The following is a 10,545-nucleotide window of genomic DNA, read 5'->3' on the forward strand; positions in this document are numbered from 1 at the left end:
TTTCTGTCTCCTTGTGTCTCTGTCTGTCTATCTATCTCTCTCCAGCTAGTAGTTAGGAAACTTCTGTAACTTTGTGTCCTGGTATGCCCCACTGGGTCTAGGAGAAGTAGCATAACATAATTCTCTTTACAGTAATAATTGCATGCCATATGAATTTAGGATTATTGCTGAAGATTCCATTTTCATTACAATATGAGTCATTTTGCTTAGTATATTCATTGTACTACTTTTTTTGCTTAATACATACATTGTACTAATCATATATTCCTTGCTAAGTTGAGTTCCCCTATAGTTTCTATATTTATTGCAACTCTTCCTCAAACAAAATGAGGTCATTTTGCAGGGTTCTACTTTGCTAACTTCTATAGCCAGAAATTAAATGGTCTCAGCCCCCAGAAGATTTAGGGGCACAGCAGTCACAATCGCTGGGGGGTAGTTAGGGATTTCAGCTCTATCAGCAGCCCACTTGACCCTTTATACTTCAGTGCAGTGACCTGCACACAAGATGGGGCACAGGTGGCATCACCCAGAAGAAGGGCCCTGTAATAAAAGTAAGGAACAATGGGTCCTGAACTATTATTATCCAGAGAATGTCAAAGATATAGAGGAAAGTCTCCAGTCCATTGTGTAGATCCCTTATGGAGAAGGTAAAGAAGAACACAGACAAAAAACACCCAGGACAAGAAGATGTGGGTGAGTTGTGAGAGAAATGATCATTTCTCTCTAATATGAACAATTAATTATTGAATTAGGATCAGAATTTTTTCCCTTCCTAGTCTCTCATTTAGAAACCAGAAACCTATAGGTTGCTTGGTCTCTGAAGGACGTTGCTGATGTATGAGATTGCTCAAATCCAGGGGTACGCACTTTTGTGATCCTGAGTGGGAGACCCCACCCAGCTAGAGAATCTTCCAAAGAATTTAATCTAATTTATTCTAAGAATTCTGGCCCATTATGTTCTACTCAGATTTGGGGGCTGACGAGTAAATACTCTGTCTGAATTGGCAGGGGCTAAGGATGGTCTGACTTGAGATAGTCTCTCTTTGTCCATGAGTGACATAATCAAAGTCACACTCCCTCAGCACCTCATTAGAATAGGCCTACTTCTCATTATAATATTCATTCTTCTCATTAATTATTAACCAATCAGAGTTCATTGTCACCTGCTGGGAACACCCACTCTTCAAGGGCATATAAGCGTCCAGAAGCTGCTGTGATTGGGCTTTGGCTTAGGAGAAACAGCCAAATGACCCTTTTATTAATTATCAGCTAGCAATAATTAATAGCATGATTAATTATCCATAAATTATGTCTCTCAGACTTTTTATGCATCACTGTGTGACCCACACTGATGAAGGAAGTACCCATAATGAGATCATGGATCCATTGAAATATTACCCAATAAACAGACAACTTGGTACAATGAATGGAGATTAAAGGTAGAAGGGACCTTACCAAGCCATCTAATCTAACCTTTCCATTTTACAGATTAAGAAACTGAGGTACAGAGAGGGCACATAGGTTGTAAGTGCCAGTGCTGAGATTTGAACAAAGATCTTTCAAAGTAAGAGCCTAGACACTCTGAATCCAAGTCTTCAGTACTGGACTTAGATTCAGGAGACCTGGATTTGAGTCTTTCTGCTTTGCTACTGAAAGGATTGTGACCTTGGGCAAGGCATTCAGCCCTCCAAGCCTCAGTTTAGTCATCTCTAAAGTGGAGCTAACATACTATCCATCTCACAGGACCATATAAAGGGTCAAATGCTTTAAAGCACCACATAAACATCTGCCAACATTCTTTCTTGTGATTGTGTGACCACAGGCAAATCTCTGAACCTCAGTTTATCCATCTGCAAAATAGGGATAATGACTTTTTATTACTTCACAGGAAAGTGCTTTTCAAAGTGTATGATACTTTATAAATAGGCTACTATTATTATCATCTCACTTTTCTCATCTTTTTTGATTGATTTCAAGGGACAAGTCACTATTCTATTTTTTTATTGGATTTTTTTGCAGGCTATTGCATAGATGGATAGATGGATTGTTTTTTTTTGTAATTAAATAAAAGCATTAGGATGTCAGCTCACCCCCTGTAGGTTTACTGAGAGATTCCTCCAGACAGCTTTGGCAGCAGCTAGGACAACCAAAGTGACATGCCTCTCATCCCATCTCCCCGTGACTTTGACTTGTCTTAATAGGTCTCTATATGTTGAAGGTTTTTCCTTCCATGAAGACTAAAGATTATTTAGTATAACGACATCTATTCAAAATGTCATTCTCAAGTTGTTATTAAGCAATGTTTTGTCCAGGTGATTGAGGGCAATAGTTGATTCTATGATAAAGGTCAGGGCTCCAGGATAGTTAACTGACTGAGCTCTTCAGGATCTCTTGAGGTTTGTACTTCTAGCATGAGGCATTATTGTCCCTTCCACCATGACAAATAGTGAAGTTCTGGTATAGAATTCTAGCCCCCAAGTCATGTCTTGAAGAACTTTTATTGTTCAATTGTGTCTGACTCTTTGTGATCCCATTTGGAGTTTTCTTGGCAAAGATACTAGAGCAATTTGCCATTTCCTTCTCCAGGTCATTTTACAGATGAGAAAACTGAGGCAAATAGAGGTAAGTGACCTGTCCAGGGTCATACAGCTAGTAAGTATCTGAGAGCAGATTTGAACTCAGGAAGATGAGTCTTCGTGACTAGCTGCCCCTTGCCTAGTATTTGGTAGTAAAGTGTTATAGCCTTTGGTGACCTATCGCTTGGTTGCTATCGTCTCCTTACACAATCTGCTTTAATGATAATGATGATGCTGAATTGCTACTGTAAGGATAAAATTAAAGAACTTTGAGGAGTTCTGTTCCTTCCCTGGCAGCACCTGAGTGACTAAGGATGCTAGTTTTAGTGACAGATGACCTAGGTTCAAAGCTCAATTCTGACAGCTTCTCTATCTGTGGACCTCTTCCTTCTTTAAAGGATATGTGGGGGTGAAACTGTCTTCTCATATTTATTTTTTGGAATCATGCTTGTTCTTTGTAACCCTGAGAGGGAAAGGGGAAACAAGTATTTCTAAGTGTTTTACAAATATTAATCCATTTGATCCTCTCAACAACTCTGAGAGGTGGTGCTGTTTTTTTACAGATAAAGAAACTGAGGCAGGCAGGGTATAAGATTAATTTGCCCATAATCATGCCCTAGGAAGTGTCTGAAGCTGAAGTCAGGTCTTCCTGACTTTAGGGGTAACAACACTCTATCCACTGCACCAGCATCAGCCTCATACCTGTTACACTCCTTTTCACTTATTTTATGGTGGTTCTTCTTTCCCTTGACATCATTGTAATCACTGCAGCTATTTTGTGTTTTCTTGGTTCTGCTGTCTTTACTCTGCATCAGTTCATATAAGTCTTTGCAGGAACAAATATTTCTTGGGTAGCTACTATGTGACACAAGCCATGCTTGTAGGTGACAGCTAAGGTCTCTTCCCCTCTAAATTTGTGAACTCAGGAAATAAGTGAGCAAAACAAAAAAAAAGTCTGGGAAAGTAAGTGGAGCTATTAAAGACCTGGAGAAAACCTTGATTACTTCTTGTGTTAAGGACTTACCAGTCATCTCTGCCCTGTAAATTCTGAGAGCCGGAGATGTTCCTTAGCCAGGAAACAGGAGAACCATGCTGGTGACCAAAGGGAATGAAGGCTGCAAGACAAGAAAGGAGAGGAATCTAAAGGGGCCAGCCCTGGAGGCTATGAGCCACTAGAGAGATAGGGTTCTCACGAAAACCTCAAAGGACAATTGAAGAAACTGAATAAAACCAACCTTAACACCCCAGAAGACAGTCTAGTTCAGATCCCAACTCTGCCACTAACTAGCTGTGTGGGTCTGGGCCAATCCCTCACCTTCTCTGTTCTTAGTTTTCTTATCTGGCAAATGACAGGGATTTGATTTAGTTTCTAAAGGCCCTTCCAACTCTCGAATTCTATGGATCAACGAATTTCTTTCATAGGGCTCCAGGTAACTAACCCAGACAAAAGGAAATGGACCAAGGTCAAGGCTGTGCCTTTCTTAGAGACCTCCCAAAAGGCAAAGATGGGGATTGTCAAAACATGCTGAAACCCAGGCTTGAATCCTTGAAGCCAAAGAACGAAGCACCTGCCCTCTGAAGGAGGGCATCCAGGGAACAGAGGACAGAGGACTACAAGAGACAGAGGAACTTGAGGGCTCCCATCGAGAAGCAGGTTCTGGGAGAGAGAGTAGCAGTGACCACCTGAATCTCGCCACCTCTCTGGGTATCTCTGTTTAAGCTCCACACTGATTCAGATATCCAGATTTAGGTTCAGGGTTTGGTCAAGGTGGTTGGGCCACTCTGTTCTGTTTATCTTAGGCCTGTAGTAAGCAATCCTCCCTAAACATTATAGTCCTGGGTATCATTTGTTATAAAGAAGGTTTCCCCCTCACCAGCATGGAGGAGACAGGTGTGGGCAACTGGCACTTGTCTGGTACCTAATGAGAGCCACAGGGACCTGTATAGACAGAGCTAAGAGATCCAGGGATGATGAGGGAAGTCGGGGCTGTTATTGCTCCTTCTGCCTGGGTGTGCCCTGGGTATGAAGAGTTGGAACCAGGGTGAGGTAACCAGGGTTTTGGCCCAGGATGCTGAGTTCCAGGGAGTATGTTTCTTTCTGGCAGTGGAACTCTTCCTGCTCCCCACCATAGTCCCCACTCCCCCCCTCCATGGTCCCCACTCCCCCATAGCAGCAGGACCACCTAACTTCTCCGACAATACACAAGCCCACCTTCCTCTACCTCTGTAGCCCTTCCCCTAACTCTCCCAGTAGACTGGGAGATTGTCATTGGCTGTTCCGGTGGGGGAACGAGCTCTTTGGGCAATCAGTTCTCCCCTGGTGTAACTGCACCAGTCTGGGTTACATACAAAGGGCAGCCCTCTAATGTATTTGGTCCAGGCACTAGAAATGCTCGTTTCAGCTCCACTGGGAGTTTCCCACAACACAAACACAGAGGCCATAATAACGTAGAAGCTGCGTTTTTTATTAACGAATCATGTGAGTAAAGGATACAGTCTGAGGCACCCGGGTCTGGCCCCTTTCTCCTTCCCATTTACCCCCGCCCTGCCCCGATCCCCCAACCCTGCCCGCTGTCTCAGCAGTGATCTCTCCTGGTGGTGGTGAGGGGGGTCTTGGCCTGGGCGGTAGGGAGGGGTCTCAGCCTGTAGCAGGCACTTTCCTGCACCCAGCTGGATAGCATCTTGAGTTGAGGGTCACTGGCGGGGGCACGTGAGTCCGCCTCGCCACGACTCCTGAGGTGAACTGCAGACAAGGGGCGGACCTGGGAGCCCAGAGCGGGGCAGGGGCGGCGGGCGCTGAAGGGGCGGGGACGCAGCCGCAGTATCACGGCTAACAGCCCGCACAGGCGGCGTAGGCACAGATCTCACAAGTGTGCCAGTCATCAGCTATGGCTCCTAAACAAAGAAGGAAGAAACGGTTCTCTGGTGGCCCCTCTGGTGGCAGCATCTTCTCCTCCCCACCCCCCGCCCCCAGTCACGTAACTCGCTACTCCAGCCTAGAGTTCAGGCGCCGTCTGCAGACCAGCTCCAACCAGGTGCGGGCTTGGAGGGATTAAACTGGGGGGGCGGGGAGGAGGCTGATCTTCTACTTTAAGCCTCGCCTGGCGTATCAAGACAGAGCCGCTGAAAATGTTATTAAGCAGACCAGTCACCCCTAAAACCTGACAAAGCAGAACGTACCCAGTCCCAAGGCCCACTAGTGAGAGCAGAAACATACTAGCGAGACCTTTAACACTAGACCAATAAGAGCCGTACTCTAGTTCCAAGTCTCACCAATCAGAGAAGTAACACCCCTAAAAGGTGGCCAATAAAAACTGAGCTAGCCCCAAATCGGCCCCCGTCCCCCACCAATCAGAGGAAAGGCAACTTGTTACTTACCTAGTCTCTGGAAAACCTGGGCAGCGTCAGGTCGGGTGCAGATGGATTTTAAATCCTTAGGGAAATCCGGGTCTTCGCACAAGTAGACCCCATAGCCCTGGGCCATCCGGCTCCTCATCCCGCTCTCCTGCAGGTCCTTGAGTTTCTTCACAGACTCCAGGGGGTAGAAGAAGTCCCCGTCCTGAAAGGGAAACAGCAGAAGCATCCTCCAGCCCTGTTCTCCAAGCTGACCCACGGCGCCCCCTCCTCCCCCCCCCCCACGCCCGTACTGCCTTTCCTGTCCTTTCCCTGTTTTGCTCCACCCAGTCCATGGTAAGCTCAGGGGTCCTACCCCAGGTCCCTGGCGTCTGAGGGGAAGGAAGAAGCTACAGAATCTTAGCTTCTCCACGTTGCCTGAAAGGGACCTTAGCTAGACCAAAGAATTTAGAATTGCTAAGGACCGTAGCACTTGTCAATCCCGCCCCTATCATCACAGATAAGGAAACAGCCCAAAGAAATTAAGTGACCTGAAGGTCACCCAGTTAGAAAGTAGCGTCGTCAGGAATTGCACGTAGGTCCTAGAATTCCACATTCAGGGCTCTTCTCACCCTGCTAGGCAGTTTCCTGGTACGTGGAAAGAACACTCACTGTATTCAGGCTCTAGGGACCAGGCTTAGAAAAATGGGGCCATCTCCAGTCGGCCTGATCTATATCTGTCTCCTGGACCCAGATGGCTCTGGGGGAGAAAGTGAGGCTTTTAAACTTTGCACACCCCTGCCTCACTTAAATCCAATTCACTGGCATGTCATGGCATTGCCTTTCTGATGTCATGGTCCTCTTCAAGAACAAAGGACAAATAGCAGCAACCAGGCTTAGAAGTTCCTGGTAATCTTAGGCAAGTCACTTTACTTATCTGGGCCTCATTTTCCCTATTTGTAAAATAGGTGGTTGGACTAGATGACCTCCACGTGTCTGTCTAAATTTCATGATCTTCTGATCAAGTTCAGAGAGCCCCATTCCATATAGCCTCCTTTGCAGCCTCTTTGGATACTTGTCCTTGGGGAAATCCGGGTCATAGTGGTAAGGTGCTCACGGCCTCAGGAAGCAACTCATGCTATGAATTTAATCTGTTAGAGTTATCTCAGAGAAAGTAAACAAGCAGGGGGAGGAGGAAGGGGAGGGGTCCACTCCCACCCTAACAGAGCTCAGCTCACAGCTGTGCTAAGGGTGCCCTGCCTGGCCCCAGCTTCAGCCCAGAGTCCTGCTGTTGTTTGTGAAGTAATAAAAGAAAACCACCAGGAAACAGTAACAGTGGAGCAAGACCACTGTTGCTGTCAAGCTATACCAGGCTGGTCCTGTCTCCCTCCCCTCCCTCCATCTGCCTCTCCACACCCACCTACAATGAAAGGGTTCTGCTCCTAAACTTCCTTCTTCCAACTCACCCAACCCAAGGACTTCCAGCTTCTTTCACACTCCTAGGGTTTTGGTCCTGCTCTCCATTCAAGTTCACTAAATAAACTAATCCAGGCTGAGGTATTAATGGATAGAAGGCTCTCCCAGCCATAGGTTTACATGTTAAAAGGGGTCCTAATTTTTCTGATCTGCAGAGGATGGGGTTCTCCAGCCTGTCTAGGGGCACTGTGGGAAAGTTCTCCCTTGTATCTACCTCCTGTCCTGCTTCATGAAGCTGTAGCTCTACCTCCTGCACTGTCCCTACCCCAAGACAGAACAGCTTCTCTTCAGGGCTCTTTTCTCTCCCCTCTCCTTGCTGCCCTTCCTCCCCTTCCTCAATCAAAGTGGATGATAAGTTCCAAGAGAGCAAAGCCTGCACCCATTTCCTCTTCCATTTCTGGGGCTGAGCCCGGACTCCAGTCTTATCTCCAGGACTGAGTACAGGGCATTGAACAGTTAACTTGAGTGAAATTTAATTGACTGGAATTACATGGAGGAATCAATTGGATATCTGATGGGGCTAAAGGGGAAGTGGAATGAGAAGAGGAACAGATTCAGGCCAGGACCCTGACTCTCCCAGATCAGGAAAGGGGTCTCTGGGAGAACAAATGACCCCATTTAACCTGGGGGTTGAGGTCCCTTGCTTAGGGGGATGAGATGACAAAGGTTTGGGAGACCTAGGCTGGAGATAAGTGGTGAGTGCCTAACAGGATTCATACAAGGATTGGCCAAGGATTAACTTAGAGAAGATTGAGATGTGGTCAAGTGGCAGCCCATGGTGCTAAGAGTACTGGTCTTATGGTCATAGAACTGCAGTCATATTCTCCTCCTATGTGATCTTGGGCCTCTGTTTCCTCACTTGTATGATGAAGGTATCAGGCTAGATGGCTTCTAAGGTCCTTTTAGCTCTGAATTGATGATCCCATCAGGACATAATAGCCATCTTTGATATCCAAAGGGCTGTCATTTGGTACAGGCATTGGGCTTATTGAATCACTGAATCTCAGAGCTCAGGGGGACCTCAGAGGTCATCTGATTTTATCAGTACAAAAAAGAAATCCTTCTACAGCATCCATGAGAAAAGAGAAAACTGAACTAGACAAGGGCAGGACAGGAACTGTATAGAGACAGGTATCACCTCAACATCACAAACACCAGGAAGTAGTGAGTTCCCCATTCCTGGAGGCACGTGTGTGGAGTCGCCTTCAGATGTAAGTTGGGTCAGCTTCTATCCCAACTCCCCCTCACCCAGGGCCCTTCCAGTTCTGAGATTTTAGAATTCTAGGACAGTGGAGAAAGTTGGGACTGGGAGAAAGGGACTCACCTGGACTGTGACACTGCCAACCAAGGTGGCCAGCCCACAGAGACACAGAGCTGAGAGGAGGAGGGTGTTCATGGTGGCTGAGGACTCTGGTGCTTCTGCTGTAGACCCCAGGGAGCTAGCAGCTTTTTAAAGGGTGCTGGGATTACTGAGTAATCCCATGGTCTACGTCACTCACTTATCTATCACCCACTTATCTATCTCTTACCTTATCTGATAAGAGTTGACTGAGATAAAGTGAATGGCTGATAGGAGAGGGGAAGACCCAGGCACCCCCAGCATCAAAGTCAAGTGCCCTCTTTTTCCAGAAGCCCCCAGAATCTGTTCTTAACAAGACTGGGAAGTCCTCTTCCCACAGACGGGTGATCTCCAAACTCTTTTGATTATGCACCACCTTGGCAAATAAATAAATGTGTGCCTCCAGCATATGTGTATTTGTTTAAGTATATGATGTACTACTACCCTAATGATTATATACATTATAAGACATATACATAGAAAAGAGAAATTTAGAAGGATGAAATGAAGATATATTTGCTCCTGGAGGTGATAGGTTGCCCTGAAGGTTACTGAGGAAAAGAGCCATATTGTTATACCTGTGCTTTATTTTGATCTCTGTGTAGAGGAGGTCTTGGAGAGGAGAGAGACTGGAGGCAGAGACCAATTAAGAGACTATTGTAATAGTCTAGGACAGAGAGAATAAAGACTTGAGCCAATGTCTGCCACCTTTCTGCTTCCAGACCACTCATTCCACACATGGTTTTCCACTTCCATTCTTTTGATCAAGGTGTCCTTCACCTGGAAAAAATTCCCTCCTTCTTTTCTGTTGAAACTGTATCCACCCATCAGCTTAAATGCCACCTCTTCCACAAAGCTTTTCCTAATCTCCCAGGTCAGAATTGATCTCTCTTGCCTCTGAATTCCTATAGCATTTTATTCATTGCTTGTCTTTGTGCACTCTGCCTTGTGGTATAATTAATATGCAGCCCTCCCTCTGAATTCTCCCAATCCTCACACACTGGTGGGTTAAGTCCCCAGAGTGAAGCTGCTGTATTGGGCTCTAGAGGTAACATGAGAGTCTCGATCTCTAACGCTATAGTTCAGAACCAGTGCCCCCACTAGTGCGCTTCCCATTAAAAATCATGACAGTAGACACAATTGGATTTCAGCAAAAGTATTCACTCAGGTAGCATAGAAGTTACAAAACATTCTCCCATAAATCTGGGTCACCCACACAGAAGATGTCCATGAGAAGAATGGCCTCAAACATAGAATATGATGGTAGTGAGACATATTTGTGGGATACCAATATAGCAAAGGCAAGTCACAATTCTTGGTAGCCTGGGGCCTGTAAATCCTTTCTCTTTCTGTAGTCTTCCTGCAGCCGCCCTTGGTAGAGAGTCCCTTCTAAGAAGGTTGCTCAACTGTGCTCCTCAGTTCTGCTCTTTCTGCAGTTCACCTTTTGATTATCAGGGTGAGCTTTTTCCCTTGCATAACTGTCTCTAAATCCGTGTCTGCAATGTGCACGTCTCTATTTCCCACTGGATTCAGTGACTCCCCTTTTAAAGCTACATGGCCTATGGGGGTTGGTAGGACATAAGAGAAATTCTCCCCTTTTTACATATGCCCTGGAAGGCATGAGATCCTCTCCAAGCCTCTGTAGAGCCACAAAGCAGAGCTATCCCAGAGAGCAACAGGTGGGAAAGATGACTGAAAAGATGAAAAAGATGAAAGAAGCAAGTAATCAGGTGGTTGTTGTTCAGTCGTGTCTGACTCCTCTTGATACACTTGGGGTTGTCTTGGCAGAGATACTGGAGGGGTTTGCCATTTCTTTCTCCA

General features: G+C 45.9%; 1 protein-coding gene across 2 annotated transcripts; it reads right to left on the minus strand.

Moving 5' to 3' along the window:
• Positions 1 to 5,020: 5,020 nt before the first annotated feature.
• Positions 5,021 to 8,781, minus strand: GUCA2A (guanylate cyclase activator 2A). Of its 2 annotated transcripts, XM_069067869.1 has the most exons (3): positions 8,710 to 8,781; positions 5,955 to 6,135; positions 5,021 to 5,471 (listed from the first exon to the last, which is right to left on the minus strand). In XM_069067869.1, the coding sequence occupies exons 1-3, from the start codon at positions 8,779 to 8,781 to the stop codon at positions 5,407 to 5,409; spliced, it is 318 nt and encodes a 105-aa protein (XP_068923970.1). In that variant the 3' UTR covers positions 5,021 to 5,406. The 2 variants fall into 2 exon arrangements, 1 of the variants encoding a protein (XP_068923970.1); XR_011164410.1 differs by lacking the exons at positions 5,955 to 6,135; positions 8,710 to 8,781 and adding an exon at positions 5,757 to 5,862.
• Positions 8,782 to 10,545: the final 1,764 nt, after the last annotated feature.

The sequence above is a fragment of the Petaurus breviceps genome, unplaced genomic scaffold (assembly GCF_028583685.1).
Source record: "Petaurus breviceps papuanus isolate PSGF00001 unplaced genomic scaffold, PetGlider_PUasm1.0 90760, whole genome shotgun sequence".
Classification (NCBI taxonomy): domain Eukaryota; kingdom Metazoa; phylum Chordata; class Mammalia; order Diprotodontia; family Petauridae; genus Petaurus; species Petaurus breviceps.